This window comes from Rhododendron vialii, chromosome 2a (assembly GCF_030253575.1).
Source record: "Rhododendron vialii isolate Sample 1 chromosome 2a, ASM3025357v1".
Taxonomy (NCBI): domain Eukaryota; kingdom Viridiplantae; phylum Streptophyta; class Magnoliopsida; order Ericales; family Ericaceae; genus Rhododendron; species Rhododendron vialii.
In genome coordinates this window covers 24,007,617-24,029,407 of record NC_080558.1, presented here as the reverse complement: position 1 = coordinate 24,029,407, position 21,791 = coordinate 24,007,617, and the positions used below count along the sequence as shown (strand labels likewise).

At 37.9% G+C, this 21,791-nt stretch overlaps 1 protein-coding gene, 1 long non-coding RNA gene and 1 pseudogene across 5 annotated transcripts; all 3 read right to left on the bottom strand.

Moving 5' to 3' along the window:
• Nucleotides 1-179: 179 nt before the first annotated feature.
• Nucleotides 180-16,175, bottom strand: LOC131315818 (DNA glycosylase/AP lyase ROS1-like). 3 transcript variants are annotated; one of them, XM_058345014.1, is made up of 20 exons: nt 15,800-16,175; nt 14,085-14,165; nt 12,607-13,035; nt 12,065-12,367; nt 9,904-9,994; nt 9,551-9,785; nt 9,347-9,426; nt 9,162-9,246; nt 8,986-9,077; nt 8,839-8,907; nt 8,688-8,724; nt 8,498-8,565; nt 3,946-4,149; nt 3,380-3,416; nt 3,245-3,302; nt 2,850-2,935; nt 2,621-2,686; nt 2,421-2,535; nt 2,284-2,322; nt 182-891 (listed from the first exon to the last, which is right to left on the bottom strand). In XM_058345014.1, exons 1-20 carry the CDS (start codon nt 15,945-15,947, stop codon nt 719-721), a joined length of 2,496 nt encoding a protein of 831 aa, XP_058200997.1. In that variant the 5' UTR covers nt 15,948-16,175; the 3' UTR covers nt 182-718. The 3 variants fall into 3 exon arrangements, with proteins under 3 accessions (XP_058200998.1, XP_058200997.1, XP_058200999.1); XM_058345015.1 differs by lacking the exon at nt 8,839-8,907 and having other exon boundaries at nt 180-891; XM_058345016.1 differs by lacking the exon at nt 14,085-14,165.
• Nucleotides 16,176-17,923: 1,748 nt separating this feature from the next.
• On the bottom strand, nt 17,924-19,023 carry LOC131317331 (uncharacterized protein At2g39795, mitochondrial-like; annotated as a pseudogene).
• Nucleotides 19,021-21,229, bottom strand: LOC131315817 (uncharacterized). Of its 2 annotated transcripts, XR_009196910.1 has the most exons (5): nt 21,073-21,229; nt 20,818-20,954; nt 20,481-20,655; nt 20,155-20,387; nt 19,021-20,042 (listed from the first exon to the last, which is right to left on the bottom strand). It is a non-coding gene; the product is annotated as an uncharacterized LOC131315817 (long non-coding RNA). The 2 variants fall into 2 exon arrangements; XR_009196909.1 differs by having other exon boundaries at nt 19,022-20,387.
• Nucleotides 21,230-21,791: the final 562 nt, after the last annotated feature.

Here is a 21,791-nt window from a genome sequence, read left to right as displayed (position 1 = left end):
TTCCCTGCATCAAAAATTAGCTTCTGATCATCTTGTTCAAGAGTAATCTTCTTAGCATCTACATTTCCCTTTCTAATTTCCATGTTGTCTACATCAAGAGCAATCATCATAGACTGTATCAAGTTTCTTGGCAATGGCACATCTGCATTTTGAGCCTTTTTCAACAAACAGCTTAATTATGTGCATCTTTTCTCTCGCCTCTCTTGACAAATTCTTCCAAATAATGCCAATCCAATAGCTTGATTCATGGTTGAAGGTCGTAAACATTGAAGCATATATTTGTGTATTGTAAACAACGGTTGACATATATTTTATCTCCCACTTAGCAAGTTCATATTTGCATAATTTTTTTCGAGGAACCAGAAACATATTGCATTCATAATTAAAGGCTAGTACAAAGACACTAACGACCCGAAACTACATCAAAAAGCACCAAAAAACATGCCTCCCAAGTACCATAATCTTCGATAGCAGAATACAATGTGATACTAATTAGCATATGAATTCTGCACAAAAAAAGTAGTCAAAGCTTTAGCATCTATTTCCACTGATTTTGCAAAAGTGACAAAGCCCGTGCTTGAAAACAAAAACTTCATAGAACCATGGGGCAACACTGGCTTTCTCCTCCAAGGCTCCTCCAATTGTCAAAACAAAGATAGAGTGACTGAGACTATCAACATGGAGAAAGCAGTGATCATACTGTCATTTGACCCTTGTCCTAGTCTTGACACATTTTCGTCTCCCCTCGTCTTGTTTTGACCGTCTTCCCCTTCCGAAGGTGGATAGGTCTTTTTCTTGTTTCAATGTTATTGCCGTTTCGAAGGTGGAATCTATTGGACAAGGGTTTGGGTTCCCTTGTTTTTTGGTTGAATCCCCTACCGCAAACAAACCCTGGACAAGCAAGATATGGATAAATCAGAACATATAGGATAGTGTGCACACCAGATTTTCAATTATTGAATGCTACGGAAGGATGTGTTGGTCAAAGTAGCAACTTTCAGAGTTTAGTCCTGAATTGAAAAATAACTATTAAGGCAAAAGGGTCATATCTTTCCAAACAACCCTGGAGAATGATTTTGTCCACGCTCACCTTAGGTCAGAGTAGCCTTACGCACATCTGGTAGAGGTATATGGCGGGTCTCGCTTTGATGATCAAAATCGTTAACATTTTATAAGTTAATTTATTAGGAAACAATGCAAAAATTCCACTCAACCGTATATCGATAAGTACTTGAACAAAAATCCAATTCTTAGATCTAGAACTAAAGAGGTCAAAATTAGAAGTTTTTGGATGGAGTATCTACCGATATTCAATATAGCTTAATTTTTGCATAGTCTCCTTACAAACATATTTTTTAACATTAACAATGCTGATCATGAAAGCAAGACCTGCAATATACCTCATCAAATGTGGGTAAAGTTACCCTCACTTTTAGTTAGGGTAAACAAAATTACTCTCCTTGTAGAGAGCCTGCCAACGGGAGAAAGGTGAATGACCTATGTTACAATAGTGTCCTATAATATTACACTAAATGTTTCGTATATACATTTTTATAAAGCTTCTTTTTAGATCGGTAAACTTTACATCTTTCTTTTCTCCACACTCCATTCTAGTTATCATAATGTGAATGACCTATGTCTTCACTTATAAGTATTATTAAGTTCGTTTGAAAGAAACAACAACATACTAACTGAAGGTGATGGATGATATATATATATATATATATATATATATATATATATATATATATATATATTGAACATGGACGGAATTCACTATCCTATTCTTTATAGAATTATTCTTTACCACTGCAACTAATATGTGCCCCCACTAACTTAGATTTCTGGGTCCGCCATTGCATCCCTGTTAGGATGATAGAAGGCAGAATTGAAACCATCTGGCCCTGGGGGCTTATCACCTTTGATGGATTTAAGAGCCATTGTAATTTCTTGGAAGGAAACTCGATTTATAAGACCCTCCCAATCCCATGTAGTGTGGTGGACCTTTTTCTTAATAACCTGGGACAGAAGTGTGTAGCATCTCTTCTCTGACTGAATCTAGTACCCAATAGCAATTTGTGGAACATATAGATAGTCTAAAGAGGAGGAATGGAACAGAAGGAAACAAACAGGAGTGGGCTTTAGTGGCTGCAATAGTTTGGAGGGTTGTGGAACTGGAATGACTGTATTACTGTATTTCAATAGCTCTGCTTCCGAATTCTATCTAATGACCTGCTCTTATCTTTTGACAACTGAAAAGAAAGAAAGAAACCTATTTCATACCTTCTCCAAAACATTGCTGAATTTTCTCAGCTGAGACACCTGGTTTACCAAACAAAGAAGAGAAAATAAAACATATTAGACATGCATACAAAGTACTGAGCAGATTGATCTGACCTTATGCACGCAGTCATTTATACCTCGCAACATATTTCTCACGGAGGTTCCACAGTATAAAGTCTTCTTTGTGAGATCGCGTATCGATTCCCAGGGAACATTAATCGGGTTTCTGCTTGATTCATCATCAGCAAAAACCTGTATGAAAGTTACAGTGGATTCAGCATAACAACCTAAGAAGATATAATGATTGAAACTATATGGTGAACGAGAAGAACCTCACCTCGTTAGTTTGGAAGTATGTTCCATTCAGTGGAAAACTTCCGCTCATTGCTCTCTGGCAGGGTATCTGTTCATCAATGGTCTTACGAGTCAGTCAGTCTCTCTCTCTCTCTCTCTCTCTCTCTCTCTCTCTCTCTCTCTCACCACTGTTTATTTCTCTATATGATTCAGTAACACAAATTACAACTAGAGAACTAGAAATGATTAATGCATGTGACTTTCTCCCTCACCAGCAGGGTTCCAGAGACCATTCCTCTATCTTGCTCGGCTGTATCTGCTTTGAGAGACCTGCTTTCAGAGGTATCTGCACCTTCAACTATTGGGAGAATTCTATTAATAAATTTGTAAAGTTGGTATAAGAAATCAGAGTTTAACATCTCAAAATATTAGGAACACATGTAGGCTACACTTCATCTTTCCCCTTGTTGATTCCCAAGATACTGGTTCCAATGTTTACAACTTGCAATGGTTCTTTGTTGCACCAATGATATTCCAGACCATAACGAGCATTCATATGGATATAGTACAAGTTCTCATTAGTGGTCAACTTACATTTTGTGGACTCACTGGATAGTGAAGGTTTTTTTTTTTTTTTTTAAATCAAACTTCTCATTAGAGATTTCACCTGTTGTCCATATAGCAAGTAGGTATGGATACGTGCAATGAGGTCCTTCGCTGTCTTGCTGCAATACCACCAATAGCAACCGAACTCAGGATTGATAAAAAGTTACAAATGCAGCAGATGGGTAAAGCTACATACCCTTTCTAGAAGAGGGTGTGAATTTGGAAGCACATAGCTGCACTAGAAAAGATATCATTAGAATAAACTGCATGCCTCTACAGTTATATAAGTGCAAACAAATAAGTTATGAAAGTGTTATCCACACAAAGGGTCCGTTTGTTTGAAGGGACTAAGAGTGAAGTGATTGATTATCTCATATGTATGGTGTAATCCCTTCAGAGCAGTAGTGATGAAATTAATAATGCCGCACCCACATGGTACTGTATATTCCATACATTCTGGGTTATATATTTTCAATGGACATTTACTCTGGGCCGTAAAAAGGTTAAGCAAATCGGAGACGTGGTTCCCTTGGATACACATGTAGTTCAATCCTGTCAAACAAATGGGCCTGGAGATTAGTGTCCTGCCAATGTTATGCTTCAAGTTTTACAAGAACAATATCTCTCCAGCTCTAGCATTGGGCATCAGTCCATATAACGCACAAGTTACATTGGTTTTTACACCACATTCAGTTTTAGTCATATACAGTTATCACAATCTTGGAATAAACATCTTTATATTTGAATAGAATGTGCACTTACACAACGTGCTCTGTCCTCATTTTCACAAGTGCAGAAACTGAAGCAGTTTTTCGTGCTTTACCAATAGCTTTTGACGTGTCAACCACCACATCTTCAATATCTACCTCATATGTTTGTTTGCATTCAACCTTGCTTTCCAGAGGTGTAATGAGACTTTTTGAACATGATATTCTTTTCTCTTGCTGTCTCGCCTTGGCATTGCTTCTGCAGAATTCAACAATACATGATACATTAGCAAATCCACTTCTACAAAATACAAGAGGATTAAGAATCATACCTTTATATAGGCTCTTGATGACAACCTTTGTATGATACTAATTTAGATATTTTTAGTAAGGGTAAAGTATAGTTAACCCCATTTAACTATGCCTCGCGTACACTTTACCCCCTATAACTTTTTTTGGCACTTAACCCCATCTAACTAATGGAAATGCTTCTTCCATTTTGATTATGTTACGAAATGGATGGAAAAGGTCACATGCACTCTAATCTGAAAATTTGAGACGTTCTTGCGCTTTCTCTTTTCGACACGTATACAAGCGTACAAGTAGCATCACCAATGTATTTCTTTTCTCTACATATATCCTCATGATCTGGACTGGAGCCGATACTCGCAGACTTTGCATTTCAAAGCAAGTTTTGTCACCGCATCGAACTGGGCAAAGGCTTAAGGAACCGCAGAGATCAGATCGGCGTGGGCGTGTAGGTAGAGGAGGTGGCGGCTCTGTCCCTTGACCCTGCGGCAGACGAGGGAGTACCATTTCCGGTAGCCCGAGGAGAGGGACCGGAAGATGCAGGCCAGGCACTTGTCGGGGAGGGTCGAGATGTGATCATTATCAGAGGAGACTACACGATTTGTGATGAGATTGTGAGGTGGTGGTGAGTTGGCTTGGTCGTCGTGCATTGGCAGCAGGGAGATTAGGACCATGGGTTTGAGTTTGGATTTGGAGGGGTGGATGGGAGTGGCAGCGGGAGTGGAAGGTGCTTGGCCCATCCATGGCGGCGACCGGGTCACGATAGGTGGACCTAAGGAGACCTCAAATTGTTCTCTCAGGTTCCTATGTCCAGTTGCAAGAAGAAAGGTTCCAATGTTATCTGGTTTCTCACCGCCGGTAACATCCCATTGGGCTCCAGTCCAGATCGATGTGTAGGGTTTTGCCAAAGGGTTGGTTTTCATCCGTTTCGTAAGTGTTTTTGAATAGAGGGCAAAACTGTAACTTACTTCCTCTCTGTTACGGAAGTCGATCAGTTAAGTATTTCCATTAGTTAGATGGGGTTAAGTGCCAAAAAAAAGTTAGAGGGGTAAAGTATATGCGAGGCATAGTTAGAGGGGGTTAACTATAATTTACCTTTTTAGTAAGCCATTGGGAAATCGCAATCAAAGTCTATTTTTCTTCCTGAAAAGTTTATACTTATCACTACTGTAACATTTCTATTTTTGGCTACATTGGAAAAAGATATCCAACTTTCTTAAACGTAGTAACTCCACAATTGACACTTGATCCTTTATTGCATATCTTGCCTAGTGTGGATTGTAGAAAGGGATTTAAGGGAATCTAATTGTTTAATTTCAAGGACACCCCCCAACTATTACGTTTTGTTAACATCACTCCCTCAACTAAAATCTCATTAACATGGCCCTCTCAACTTTCATTTTCCATTGACTTCACCCTATCCATCCAAGTGTGTTTACAGATGTTAACATTTTGGATGGGAAAGAGGTAAAAAGACTAATATACCCTTATGTATGCATAGGACAGGAAAATTAGGTTTTTGGAGTTGCACACATTTTGATTGTCTCCTCCTCCTCCTCCTCCTCCTCCTCCTCTCTCTCTCTCTCTCTCTCTCTCTCCTCTCCACTATGGAACTAACCCTAAACCCAGATCGAATGCCTAAGCCCAATTGATTTCAAGCACCATCTCCAATCGACATAGCCCTCATTCGAAACCCTAAAACCTAACTGATCGAAACCCTAAACTTAAACCCAACTGATTCGTAAACTCATCATCCTTCTCGCTCAAAACCGTACAGTTTTCCATCTTTCGAAACCCTAAAGCTTTGTTTGCAAGCCTGTAAGTTCTGTATGGACCATTTATATATATATATATATATATATATATATATATAGTCTGGTTCCCTTAAGGGATCCCGCACGGGCTTACCGTGCGGGACTCCCATTTTCCGATCGAATTGGGACGATTCGAGCCGCTCAAAGTGATCAGAACGTGATTTTAAGGGTACCCGCGAGAAATCAGCAAAAAAATGATCGGGAAGGGCTTGATCCGAGCAGTTTTTTATTGAACGGTTCAGTAAAAACTGCTCGAATCAAGCCCTTCCCGATCATTTTTTTTGCTGAATCCTCGCGGGTACCCTTAAAATCACGTTCTGAACACATTGAGCGGCTCGGATCGTCACAATTCGATCGGGAAAGAGGAGGTCCGCACGGTAGACTGGTAAGGGATCCCTTACTGGATCCGTGGTGTATATATATATATATATATATATATATATATATATATATATATATATATATAGAGGAATTTTTAAGTGAGGGATCCCTCATTTTGTTAAAATGAGGGACTTTCATTTCCCGATCAAATTTTGAAAATCCGAACCGTTCAATGTGTGCAGAATGTAATTTTAAGGGTCCCCGCGAGAAATCAGCAAAAAAAATGACCGGGAAGGGCGTCATCCGAGCAGTTTTTTTTGAACCGTTCAATGAAAACTGCTCGGATGAAGCCCTTCCCGGTCATTTTTTTTGCTGATTTCCCACGGGGACCCTTAAAATCATGTTCTGATCACTTTGAGCGGCTCGGATCATCGAAATTCAATCGGGAAGGGGAGTCCCGCATTTTAATAAAATGAGGGATCCCTCACCGGAACCTAACTCATATATATATATATATATATATATATATATATATATATATATATATACATACGTATTGGGAATTGCATATGAATTGAAATATTGGGGATTTTAAAAGTCGGGACTTGCATACGATGTTAGGGCTTTTAAAATTTGGGGATAAAAGTCTTCTCCATTAGTAAGTGGAATAGAATACATATTTTTGCATGATATGTGTGTGTCGGCATGAATTTTCACTCAAATTTGCGCATGGTGTATGAAGAAGGGGAATTTGAATTTCTGGGTATGGAGTTTGGGGGTGCATACTGTGTGGAGTAGAGGAAGAGGAGATGAGAGGAAGAAGAAGAACTGGGAATGTGGGTTGGGGAGAGAGAGAGAGAGAAAGAGGAAGAAGTGGTTATGGAGTTGAGGGAGAAGAAGAATTGGGGAGGTGGGGGGAGAGAGAATTTCAGAACTGGTATGGAGTTGAAGGGGAGAAACTAGGGTTGGGTAGAGAGAGAAAGAGAAAAAGGGTTTGGCAGGTTACAAATACCTCAAGGCTTAATTCTCCCACCAATGTGAAGGGCATTTTAGGGTTAAAATTTCATTTCCAGTCCAAGTTATCCACTTTTTGTCCAAACTGTTAACATGTGTTAACAGATCAAATTCGGACAAAGGGAGTGAAGTTGATGGAAAATGAAAGTTTAAGGGGTGATGTTGATGAGTTTTTTGGTTGTGGGGGTGATGTTGACAAAACGTGATAGTTGATGGGATGTACTTGAAATTAAGCCTTGTTTATACTTTAGAGCATGTACATCAAGGGATATGTATTTTAGCTACAAAATAGTGCACTTTTTTACTTTACCTACTCAAATCTCTCTCAACCCTACACCAATCCTCTCTACTATCATCTCTATACTTATAAAATACTATATAATATTATCCCCTTCTCTCTCGCTCTCTCTCTCTCTCACACACTTCATCAGCAAAAAACCTCAAAAATTGAACCCAAAAAATGACTCCGGTGAAGAAGGTGATCGGAAACCTCTCTGAATTTGAACCCAAACCCACAAATTGACCCCAATATCCACAAATTGAACCCAAACCCACAAATTAACCCCAAAACTCTGATTTTTAACTGTACAAAATCAGAAGAAGTCGGAAAACTCTGTCCGAAGAAGCCAACGAGCACGCGTCAATCTCCGCCGACTCCGGCGATTTCTGCTGCTCATCAAGAAAACTCTACTATGCGCCAATCGGAAAACTCTGCTGCTCGTTGATCTTCCTCCTCGTCAAAATCTTCGTACTCTTCTGCTGCCTCCACACGAAGAGAGAGAGAGAGAGAGAGAGAGAAACAATAAAATAAAGAATTGCTGGTGAACAGTGGCTCGGTAGAAGTACCGAGCCATTGAAGCAAAGGTATTTTGCCTATGTGTTTGGCTATGCTGGTGCAGAGAGTTTTTGTGGGTTTTTCTCTTTATTTTACCTAATATACTGGATATACCTACGCTAGTGTACTTGCTCTTATATCAACCCCGTGGTTATTTGTTTCCTGTGATGCAACCAAAGATTTATGGTTGAGACTTGAGAGACATCATTTATTTGGTCAGGTACCAAAATATATGTTCCTAAGTCCCTAGAAGGGCACACAAGTATCATAAAAAGATGGCAAAATAAACAAACAGATACATAAACCTTGCGAACCTTGCGAATTCGCATTCCACTCTCATTGGGCATGCATTACAGTTTGGTTTTTCCTTTGTACAGAAGGCCTGCAACACAACATTTTTCAAGCACAGCACCCCATTGATGAAAACAGCACCCCATTGATGAAAAAAAGATGCTTGAGGAAAATGTGATACTGGAATACGCATTTAAAGTTGTGGCAGCATACCTTTCCAAAGGTAATCATGTGATAATGTAGTTCATACCTGCATTAAAAAATTCATCGAATTACTAAGGAGTTCTAGCTGATATTTTAGTCAATGGGTTGGAGAATAATCACAAATCCACCGAGGATTTTTTTTAACGAAAAATGAAATTACAATTTTCCATGATCGAAGGTGGACAAGAGAGGCGATAGATATTTTTGAATTGAATTCTCCTTAGGGTACCTGAAATGGAAACAACATCAGCATTTTGCTATTTGTAGCTATTTTTTATGAATTAACTAATTGGTAAATGATCCTTACTTATTCAAAAGATGCATCTGAATTCCCTCTGGAAGTGGTTCAATGGGTACCCATCCCAGGCGAACTACTATCCGAGCTATGTTCGTGTCAACCTTTTCAAGAAACAAATCAGGGCACGTTAATAGCACTTATGAACTACATTGGGGTTTTACATTGTAAAGGTGATAAGAGCTTACTGGAAATGCCGGATGGTTCAAAGTCAAAAGTCGAATGCATTCAACACTTTTTAATCCCAAACCTTGAATACTCATCAAGTATTTCCTACAGAAATGGAGCTACTTAAAAATAAGTATCGGACACAGTGCTCTAGCCATGTAATTCTCTGTATTAATATTTCCAATAACAATTTGTTTTGGCGTACTTTGCTTCTTCAGGTGTAGCACTTCTTAACCGTTCCAGGTCAATGCTTCCTTTCTCGTCAGCTATACGATCAAGGCACATCTGAAGAAATCAGAAAGAACAACTGTTATTGGAATTTTTACTTTATTTTAATAGTAACACCATTAGAAGGTTTTGTACGATAACTCTAAATTATAGTAACTTCTTGAAGCAGACGTTAGAGTACCTTGATCCGTTCAGCAATTTTATTGTTCATCCCTCTTTCTTTAATGACTTCAGATATCTCTTCAACTGTCGCAGATCTAACTTCATTCCACTCCACACAATCCAGGTTGACAGTGGAGGAGACCTGGGTTCCCTTCCTGGCTTTACTAGTTGAAGAAGCGAAGTTTTTCCGTGGTGGCTTGTTCTTGTCCACTATTCTACGGGGATATTTGGCAGCAAGGGACATGAAGGCAGAGCTGCAAGAAAACAAGATCGCTGGTTTTCCGTTTTCTTTTACCATGTAATAGGTAATAAAGTTGTTGCTTATCTAATGTACATGAACAGACAATTCTTGACCAAGAAACATGAGTTCACCTTGACGAAGTGTCCTTCACATTTTGAGTCAGGAAAGCTCCAACTACTGAATCTACCACCGAACACTTCCATGGTAAATAACGCCTATCACCTGCAAAGTTTAACATTGTGGTCAATAAAAGGGTGAAAATTTGATGAGGGGCTCTCACAAAACAAAGAAAGGATCATAGTATGTGTGGGCACAAAATGGAATCATCCAGTTTGGTTTGGCAAAATCTGTATGAAAATATCCATTTACACGTTTGGACACTTGTCTTCCTAGGATGTGTTCCAATTGCCTATGTGTGAGCGCAAAATGGACTTGTCGCAGCATGGTTTGGCAAAATCTACATGTGTGAGTGTGATTATCTTCTTATACTGTGTCATCCTAGGATGTTTCTATTAGCACTTCGTTCTGGCTCTGAAACAGTTAAATTATGGGGAAAAAAGGAAATAATAATTGTATTTAGATAACTTTCAATGTCTTTGGGATGTCAATGTCACATTCCAATTGAAGTGCTTTATGGTCCATTTGTTTGTGTCTGTGTTCACATCATTGCAGCTACAAGGTCGGAGTCATACTGATTGATGGCTGTTATGTTCTTCTATGGCCATGCATGGATGATGGGTTTTTACGTCCCCATAGCTCTGAGGACACACTAAACTCAAATTTTCAAGACGCCTTAGCCGTAAAATGATAGATATGCAAGACTCAAAATCTCACGCTAAAGAGTGTCGATGGATCTTCAAAAAGCACTCCAATACCTATTTATCTTTAATTCCTGGGAGTGAATCATGAAATTTTATTGAGACCTGCAGAAAGCAGTAATTTCAAGTTTTGGGATATTCTCAAAATTTAGATCTCTAGCCTTTTTACGATTTCATAAGGTGATACTATTTAGCTTTTACAGATCTTAAGCATTTATGTACACAGATAGTGTTAAAATGCAATAAAACATCTATTATTGTCCGTTAATACAACATTTGATACTTCTAGAATGAACCAGATGTAGACAGTGGCATCCAGAAATTTTTGTCAAGCTAATCACTAAAAAGATTAATACTTATAATTCTAACACCTATAAATCAAAAATCAAAAATAAAAAATCCCCATATGGCGTTATAAGTGTATTAAGAAAAATTAACATGCAAAATAAGAGTACACGATTGCCCTTGCTTAGTTGTCATAGAGTAAGATCATTATATAAGTATATATTGCATTACAGGTAAATAGTATATTGCATTAGATAGTTGTTAATACTAGTAAATACCTCTCTTTTCTCCATAATTAAGACATGATTTACCTCCATTAGTCACAGAATTTACTCTTTATATATTGCATTATGAAAGACAAAATTCAGATTGAAATAACACTCTCCCAGGAAAATAGACTAGAGAATATATAATATGCTTTTCTGGCTTAACTTTGTCATAACATTTTTAATTCCACAAATTCTAAGGTCAGATCAATAAGATGAAAGGGCTGACCTATAAGACAATTATTTGGGAGATTGAACTATATATTTAATTATGTAACGAATTAAGATGAAATTAATTTGATGTTTGAAATAGTGTAAGTGTGGCATTGGGATGTTCATTACTTTCATAGTGTTTATTAAAATACATGTAATCCTACATATACATTCATTTAAATAATTTTTTTTTGGTACTAGTTCATTCCCATTCCAGGGTTTTCAAGTCATGAATAAGTAAAGTGAAAGAAAGTAAAATAAGGCTGCAAGATTCTTGCTACTTTGTTTTGCTCCTTTCATTTCCGGAAGGTGGTGAAATTATTGGTTTGTACTGTTGAAAGTAGAATTATTGGTTTGTACTGTTGTAAGTAGTATTATTGGTTTGTACTGTTAATAGGTGTGATGTAAAGCAATATTACTAGAGGTGATGTGTGATAGTATGGTTTGTCTGTATAGTCTAGCCTATTAGTATCTGCATGAATTATTGGTGAAGTATGATGTAAGCAAGAGTCCTCCTTTTGCACCTTCCCATAGCCATACAGCCCCCACTGGATGTATAAGAAAAATATCAGAAATCGCTCCATGCTCTTTTTAGTGATACCTATGGCAAGTCAGAGAATGATCACTCCATTTGCCCCCCATATCTCGATTAGCAACCAGGCCAGGCATCAGCAGTTTTTGACAGATCAAAACTAAACAGTAAGAATTACCTTGAACTCGCTGCATCTGGGCAATAAATGATTCTACCCGTGGAAGCAGTTTCCTTTCTTGTTGCAACCGTCTCTCTCTATCCATGCCGCCTTCTTGAGAAGCTTCACAGTCATTCTTGTCCGTCAGTTGTTTCTGCCCCCTCATCTTCTGCCCATCAAGTTCGAGCTTTGCTTTCAAGTGATCTTTCGTGATAGGAGTGTTTTCATTTACACTCAGTTGGGCACATCCATTGTTTATTTCCTGATATTCGGCCCTCTTGACAGAAGCATCAATCAGTTCTTCTGGTTGCATCTTCCGTGAACCTGCAACAGTAAAAGCACTATCTTATGTCTACTATATAATGTTACCTGTGAACAAGCAACGCAGATATAGGTTGTTTTCACCAGAGTTCTTGTGACATGGTCTCGACTGATACTAACAGGTGCTCTACTTATTTCCATGGTTAAAACCTTTGTACATGCACCGAGGCTTATACCACGACAATAATTAAGTTCATTTTCACTAGACAGACTTCATCTTGAGACCACTGATGGTACAATACCATATTTTCTGTTCACGACAGACTGCAAATTGCTGCATGCAGTAAACTTTCGCTTTTTCCTCTGATACACTAGAAGATACTTGGGATCATAGCCACTCCTATTTTCGTTGAAACGTGTTGTCTGATCTTCTACTTCCATGTTCTCCAGAGTAAAATCCAATGATCGCTTGCATGATTTCGCACCAGGTTGTTGAATTGGTTCAAATGCGATTTCCATATCCTTGCATAGTTTTCTCTTGGATGGTGCACCATCATGCTTGGCCGGTTTCGGAGTCCTCTTTTTATTTCCTTCACTGAACACTCTAGGCCTGTGCTTTCTAGGATCTATCAGCTTCTTGTACAAACATGTATTATCATTGCGTGAGTTTTCCGGTTGAGTTGAAGGTGTCCTAGACTCCAAGTCAACATTGCGTCTGGACTGCTCAACCCCTGCACAAGTGAACTCTTCCTATAATTAACAATGTAATTTTAACTTCTCATGATAAATGATAGATGGCCCTACCATCATATCGCATAGCTACTTAAGACTATAACCACCGCAAAAGTATTAAGATCACAGCCAAACCTCAGCTTCGACACAGTTGGAATTCATACCATTTTTCCCACCCACATAAATGATTCATACACAAATTGCGCAAAGTTCTTCAATTATGCAACGATAGCATGTTTCCTATTGGATTTCTTGGAGGGTTACAACCTAAACAAATTGGCAATAGGTGGAGTGGAGAACCTCTAGAATATATTAGCTAAGCTTGGGTGGCTTAGATAAGCGGTGTAGGATAAAGTCTAACATTTCCTATTACGGAATATGTTAACTAAGTTTAGGTTGCTTAGATGAGCGATATAGGATAAAGTCTAACATTTCCCATTACGGTGCCATTAGACCAAGTCAGGATACTGAATGGTCCTTAAAATAGAGGCAGGGAGAAGGGTAGGAAACTTGGGAATAAAAAGAAAATAAACGTTAGAACTTAGAGACAAACATGTATCTGTTTCTTCTTTTCTGGTGTTATGTAACTATTTTTCATTTTTATGATCTAGTTGAGTGTATCATTAGATCGTAAAGTCAATGAAAACTGAACAACTCAATAGGATTAACATACTAGAAAATTAGGACAGTTCATATGAGAGTGATGTTTTTGACAACGATTCGCCATCAGCAAAAAGGGGTCCACTATTAATATGTATGTAACTAATTTCACACAAGTCTGATAACTGATATTTCATGTGACCCTCATGTGGATGTTGATACCTTCAAGAACTCTATTTTCCACAATCAATATAATTGGTTGTATGCTCTATTACATAATACAAATCACTGTACTTCGCATTTTTGTATTAAATCAAACAGAGCCTTCCTTTATATTTGTAGAAGTACACAATTTGGTCCTCCGGACAGGGTAGACACTCCAAAAGGTACATATAAATAGGAAACACAATAGATCTAACTGAAGACATGGTCAAAATTAACTGCATACTGTCATTAGGATGAGCTTTCCTTGTTTCCAAGCCCTGGATTATTCTCCCTGGAGTTGAGCGAAGCCAGTAGCAATCATGGTCTGCATATTTACAAAGTAAAAGCATCTTTGAGTGATCAATCAAGCTACTTGCAGTTTGAGAATTTGGAAAAAGGGAGTAATATGGGTTTTCACCCAAGTCCTCTGACAGCGTTATCATATGCAGAGGCCATATATATACCATGTAACACACGGGCACGGGACATATCATGGACAACGTGCCAAATACACTTGACACGTAAAATTTTGAATAAATGAAAGATGCGGCACATTAGGAACACTATTTTTGATAGTTTTGGGCAGTTTTATCACCTTTAAAAATGGAAAATATGCCTCTCTGGCCAATCCATCATTTCATTTTTTCCATCTGGTCTTTCTAAAAGTGTTCTAACAAAAAGCATTTCATAATTCCTCCACCATCTTCTGCACAACATCTTCTATCAGACCCCAAAAAAACTCCTGAGCATAACCTAGAGCATTCTGGGAAACTAGACGAGTAAATTACTCATTGGCATGATTGAAAACGATAGAATCAACGTCAAAAACTTTAGTAATGTCTGCTCAATTTCATGTGATCAGAAAACTTATCAATAATCATCCAATCCTATTGCGCGATTAAAAAAGATAAGTTGTTGACTTTCTTTTTTTGTTCAAAACTTGACGTAACTCTAAAATGGTAGTCAAAATTTAAAACTCAGGATACTTGAGGAATGACCTTATAGTTACACAGCTGATATTGCAAATGTAGTTATTCTTGCTAGTCAGAAAGTTAATATTTGATTCAACAGCCTTGCAAATATCTTCAACTTCCAATGATGTATTATAATCTCAAGCATCTAAAGATGTGCGGAGAATGAAAAACTCCATTGAAAATAAGCAAATATTTTTCTTTTCGGTTTCAGCAATATGTTCTCCTTCATTAAAAAAAATGGGTTGGGGTAAAAGTATGTAATTTATTTTTTTCTGAATTTAAATTCCATCCTCGAGTACACAACAGACCCATTACTTCAGGAAAATTATTGGGTGGCCTTGGGCACCACCACGCAATGGCCAACACCCTATCCACCCTACATTCTTGTGGAATATAGTATTAAGTGTATGGACTTCACATAAATGTATTGAGAGAAAAATCTTCAATGCAACAGTTATTTATAACGCCATCTCACATGATGTGTGCCCCATGTATATAGAGTCGCAAATGAGCCGAGTTTATGTAGTGTTTGAGCTCGGCTTGTTTGCTAGACAAGCCTAAAACTCGAGCTTGACCTTGGCTTGTTCGTAAATCAATTGAGCCCTTAACGAGCCGAGCCCATACAAAAGAGCCGAGTTTTTTGGAGCCGAGCTTAAAGTGTTGCTTGGCTCGTTCACTTCACGGGCCTATAACTCTCGGTTCGGTTACAAAACGAGCCAAGCCAAGCCTTAATGAGGAGGAGTAACTATTCAATAGTCCGGGAGTACCGCCACGTCCGAACCACTGTACAACCATATATTCCTGTAGAGTCATACACTTAGTAGACCTCAGGAATGTGTGGTTGTATAGTGGTCCGAGACCCCTCACAAGGGACTCGGTTCGCTTGCAGGCCTATTTGGGCACCGCATGACGGTGACCAAGGTCCAAGACAGCTGATTTATATATTTAAGGATAGGACACTTAAGATGAGAATAGAAAGCCGTACAGTAGTCGTCTTCTCGCAAATTGCTGGCGGATTCGGAAAGTGGATTTGGCCTCCTCCTCCTCGCCCTTGTTCGATTTGTCTCAGCCCTAGTAGCCGTAGGAGGAGGTGTCTTTGCTATCCAACAGTCACCTTCGTCTTTTCCGGCCATTGCATCCACTGCTAGCTCTTAAGTTCAACGTACAGTCTAATCAAGAACGAACCACCAAGAAAAAGTGTTGAGATCGCCTCAAAACAACTGCCATGCAACACAAGAGCAGTAAGATCAGGAACATCAACACTACTATTAGTAGCTGGCAAGGGAAGTTTGCATGGTAGAGAGAGAAGAAAAAGGCTTGGGGCAATTCATGAAAAACACGAAAGATAACTTGTTCAGTTCTTTTCGAGGAGCCTCCGTGAACAGGAAAGAAAGAACTCTGTTCATTTCGATTTTGGACGGTTCAGATTTTAATAAAACCTTTTTTTTAGAAAAGTTAATCATAATCAACTATTATTCGTTATAATTAATTTTTAATCCGGATCGTCCGGAAAGAAAATTTTCTCCTTTTGGAGATCAACTATTATTGGTTATAATTAATTTTTAATCCGGATCGTCCGGAAAGAAGATTTTCTCCTTTTGGATTTTCTCCTTACTCCTATTTATTAACCTCTCCCTAGATCTAGATCTCCGTTTTAACATTATAGGATCGAAAGCACGTAAGTTACATAACTTTTCACGAACGACGAACTGAGATCCGCTCTATAAGCACTGACTATGTACACAAACACCATCTTCTCTTCACGCAGGAAGAGAAGACTACTAGAATCTGTTAGAGAGAAAAGCTATTTGACCGGAGAATATATTTTCTAGAGAAGAATGAGAGATGGTCTAAATATCAGTATCTCCAAATATCTACAGGATTATATTTATGGAGAATATATTTTCTAGAGAAGAATGAGAGATGATCTAAATATCTGTGTATCTCTAAATATCTACAGGATTATATTTATAGACTAAAGTCGAAGAGTTCAAAGTCTAATGTTGTGACTCTGCTGCTGCGTGATGTGCTTCGGTGCGTGGTGCTCTGTTTCATGGTCAAAGTGATGATCCAAGCCGTGGTATATTGCTTGTATATATATGCACCGAATCCTCCATGGAAAGGAGAATTTGTTTCCTATCACAACTCCTCTCCTTTGGCAGTACTCCAAGCAAATCTAAATCCTACCCTTTTGTTTTCGATCTTGCTATTATCAGTTCACTAGGCTGACAATAAGTATACTATAAAACAAAAAAACACGTAATTCTGTGTACTTTTTACACCCTTTAATACATATTCACACACTTTTTGCACCCTTTAATACACATTCACACACTTATTATTGTCAGCCTATTGGGCTGATTTTAAAATTTTCCAATTAGTCTTTGATGATGCTCCAATGTTCAAAGGGATTGGGATCCTGTTCAAAGGGATTGGGATCCTGTCCAGGAGATTGGGTTTTTGTTTTGTTCTGTTTCAGACTTAGAAATATGATCGGAATTGTTCATGTTATAGAACTTGTGGAGACATAAATCCATGCTGAACATCAATTCAATCGGACTTCATTTGCTCTATGAACGAATTGCGTATGCACGTATTAAAATAGACTATGAAAATTTCAAACCATATTTGGCTCTCTTTTGTCTTTCTCGTACAAACGTGATTCTTTCATATGGCAAATGAAATCCGGTCAAACTAAATTTCGGGCAAGGATAGTGTTTTTAGACAAGTTTTATACAATAAATGATTTCCTAATCCTAAATAGACAAAAAAATAAAATAATTGAAGATGGCAGAGAACCAGACTTTTCTGATTTGCTCTGGAACTAGGTGAATGGCTACGTGTACAGCACATATATCATGCCCGTTGAATTGTACGTAATTTGAAGAGAATAATTTTGGTTAACATTGTTTTGGACAAAACTGGAATATATAACCAAGCAACGATCTCTGCAGGGCCAGTTACTCAATGAAATCATATCTTTTCATGATGAAATTCGATATTTCCATCCATCACAAAGCATTTTTGTTAGAGAAAGACAAAACTTAGTTTGATTCACGTATCACATAGACATACATTGCATGCGATTCGTTCAGATGTACAAAGGAAATATAACCACCATTCCACCTTTAGTATTGAAAAACAAGAAATTTTGATTCAATTTCAACAGCTTTACTAGACAAAGTAAAATTTGGAAGCGAACAAGGCCAAAATCATCCCAGTTTCACTCTCATTGACTTAAACTTGTATTTCTCTCTGAAGCTAGAAAGCTGAAAAGTCCCTTCATTCACAATTAATTACTGAGAAAAAAAAATTAAGTCACCACAAAGCAGAACCTAACCCTCTAATTCTTTTCTATGAAAGACTTCACGGTACCCATCCACTGAACAAACTCTGTTTTATCTTTGTTCTTCATAAATCCATGCAAGAAAACAGCAAGGGCATCATTTACACCTCTTGCTTCCAAAAACTCATAGAGCGAATTTTGCAGCTCATCATCCAGTTCCCTGGAGCCAAAAAAAAGGGTATGTTGAGGAAATCTTCCTGTTATTTAGGAATCCAAGGGAAGGAATAGATTAAATAGGTCATACTAATCAAATTTGGGTTGCATTTAGATTGGGCGGGTCTTCTGTTTGGAGCAAAAAGACTGCACATGAATTATGCAACTCATTCCTATCGCATAACCAATAGTTTTTACAAAATAACAGCATCTGACTTTGATTGCAAGAGTCATTTTTGTAGTAAATTAGTAATTTTGCAAGACAAACTGTTTTGATGAACTATTTGGTGCTCAAAGCCACAGAAACAAAACAGAACATCAACTAATTATGCTTACTTGAATCCAGGACCCATATAAAGCAGACCTGCCAGCGACCACGCATGAAAACTTTCTGAATCTCTATGCTATCTGGCAATGCTGAGCATACAAACTCCAATACCTTACTCCCTTCCCTCTTAAAGATGTCAACAATCAGTGTAATGTGAAGCATCTCATCTTCTTCCATGGTTACGTCACCAGTTTTTTTTAACAGGGACAGAGCCATCAAACATTGTAACTTCCACTTTAATCTTCTCATTCTCCCCAAAATTCTTATTCAACCTTATCCACTGCTCTCCCGGTCTTTCATCAACTTAAAATGAATTGAACTCGGGAACAGGCTGCAAAATAAGAATATAATAAATAACATGCATCTTAAAACACTTCCACATGTTCATGTTCAATTAAGTGAAATAAACATAAATTTGTCGTAAAGAAACATTATTACTCTCAGAGAATAAAGAATTTCCACATCTAGAATGTCATGATTAAGAACTCTGAATAAGAAACTATACCATGTCTTCGAAAGTGATTCTAACAATCAAAATAGACTAACTGTAGTAGAGCAACAACTGCGCAGCTTGTGCTCTGTTCTTTAACGCTTAACTTATTTTGGACGCAATGCAACTATCGTGACTAAAAGTTCACTATATTCTGGGTTTTAGGAGACATTTCCTAAGCTACTTGGTCACATAGTAATAGAGAAAAGAATTAGATGTCCCATATATGCAAAGTGCAGATTATAGGTTTATATGTACAACTGCAAAAGACCTGCTATCATAGTAAAGTTTATGCAAGTTAGACAGAGCGAAAGTATTTGGAAGTCAAATTCAACACACTAAAAGATTTGCTATCCAGTTGCAGTGTTGCCTGGACTGTGTAATGCTGGGTGTGAAGATGATGGTTCTGGTTTGTAGCTTCCCTTTTTGCTTTTTTTGTTTGGGGTATTTGGAGGGAGAGCTAAACATCCAAACAACCAAACATTAAATGCTGCCAATATACAACCAAGGTTAAGCAAACTACCCAATGCATTTCAATATATCATTAGTAGAAATACGAAACTATCAGTGCGCAAGACCTTGTTAAATGTCAAAACAGAAATCACCCTTAGACTTTTACATTAGGTCCCATTCGGTGTAATCTATTTTAGATGCTTGTAAAACCTAAGTGAATAATACAGATGCAAAACAATAGTTAATATGTTCAGTAAACCAGATGCCATAAAAACTATTCTTGGCCAAGTGGAAGTTGCTCCTGCATTGACTATGCACTAAGTTTTTTTAAAAATGTAACATGTATGAGTTTGACTTGCGTAAATGAGAGATGATGTGCTTACACTAGCCATATTTGGTGTTATTTCCAATGCTGTAATGCCATAGAATTCTGCTACAACTTCAGGAAATTAAGACCACTGCTTCAATTGAACCAAGATTAGGTATAACCAAGAAGCAAAGCGCAAGTATCACCATACAACCTTTTTAGGGAGAGTGCAAGTAAAATGGATAGCTTAAATAAGTTTATACCAGCCCTTGCAACAAAAGATATAGTCCCAATTGCTTGCATCCGCTGCGTTCTACCACACATTATATTTTTTGACCATGTTTCTTCCAGCGGAAGCATAGTGTTTCACAATCAGCCATGCCGGATGCTTTATACAATTACCGTTTTGTCCCCATTTGATTTTTCTTAAGAGTGATTTTGTCCATGTGTGCTAGGGTAGGAGAGGAAAACTCAGATTTAAGGTGGGAGAGAACATCTACAATAATAAGCCAAAAGAAAATAAATACAGAGACGAAATCAAAGGCGACAAATTTCAAGTATTTAAAGATGGAAAATTGTTGGGTTGTACCTGAAATCAGAGTCCACAAAGACCAGTTGCCACATGTCGGAACTCGTAGACGTATTTTCAAGAATTTTGTAGCAATTATAATCAACTTTTCCCTTCCACATTTAACGAGAAACCCGAGCTCATCTCTTAAACTCCATGGGCGAAAAGGAGCATCTTAAGACTATTCAAACTTAATCTATTTTTCAGAAAACAAAAACAAAATCAGCAGGATTTCTCAACCGAAAAAAATCTAAGCGAAGAGAAAACAAAGAGAATACAAACCGGAAAGAACAAATCTGTGCAAATTGAACTAATTGGTCGAAACTTGCGGAAACTTAGTATAGTTAAACAAAATCACCTGTCCTTTGCCTTCATTGCCGTCTTCTTCGTCGTCGATATCGTCATCATTGCCATCGTGGCTGCCTTCGTCGTCCTCATTTGTCGAGTACAAATCGAATTCTTCCAACATCGAGTTGTAAGGATTTGATCTCTTCGCTGAAAGGTAGAAGAAAACACCCAATTTTGTATCACAGGAAAGAAGGAACCTAAATGCTACCCCACCAAAAAAACCAGTCTCAAATGGCCAGAGTAGATACAATACATAGGTTTATACCTATTTGGATGCAGTCATCAGAGAGAGAGAGAGAGACCATGGCGATGAATCAATCTGGGTCTCCTACTACAGCTGCTCGAGTTCCATCCCTCTTCCTCTGATTTTTGGGTATATCATAGGTCTATGTTTGGGGTAAATTGCTAATCCCCCCCGGGACGCGCACACACACACACCGGCCCTACCTCCCTTTTCCCATCCCCCGCCCCTCCCTCCCTTCCCCCCCCCCCCCCCCCTCCCTTTCTTTCTTTACCGTTTGGTTCTTCTTCTTCTTTTTACTTTTCTTTTCAATTTCAGTTTCAGTTTTGTTTTTCTTTTTCTTTTTTTTTTTCAGTTTCGTTTTTTTTTTCATTTTATTTCCTTTTCTTTCTTTCCAGTTTGAATTTTTTTTCTCTTTAATAATAGGTTCAAATCTAATTCTAGGCTTTGTAAAGTAATTGAGAGAAAAAAAAAGTATTTCAATTGATCATGTTTATCCGACTGTTTTATTTTTATTTTTTTGTCATTTATAGATTAAAAAATATAGTTACTAAAATAAGTGTTTCAATTTTTAATCCGTTTGAACCGGTGCAAAGTTATTTTTCTGATCATTTCATCCTAAATGGTCCTAATAAATTTTTGGCTCCAAGGCCTTTCAATGGACACCCTAAGAGAGTTTTGAAACTAAATAATGAGTCTTAGGGTATTTGTTGAAAGGCCTTAAACCAAAAAATTCATTATGA

Bases quoted from the DNA above. Each gene is read 5' to 3' on its own strand.
- LOC131315818 (XM_058345014.1), bottom strand. From the start codon at position 15,947: ATGGCCGGAAAAGACGAAGGTGACTGTTGGATAGCAAAGACACCTCCT. The intron at 9,995-12,064 runs GTAATTCTTACT...TAAACTTTGCAG, and splicing joins CCAGATGCAGCGAGTTCAAG to GTGATAGGCGTTATTTACCA. The intron at 8,725-8,838 runs GTAATTTCATTT...TTTTTAATGCAG, and splicing joins ACCTTCGATCATGGAAAATT to GTATGAACTACATTATCACA.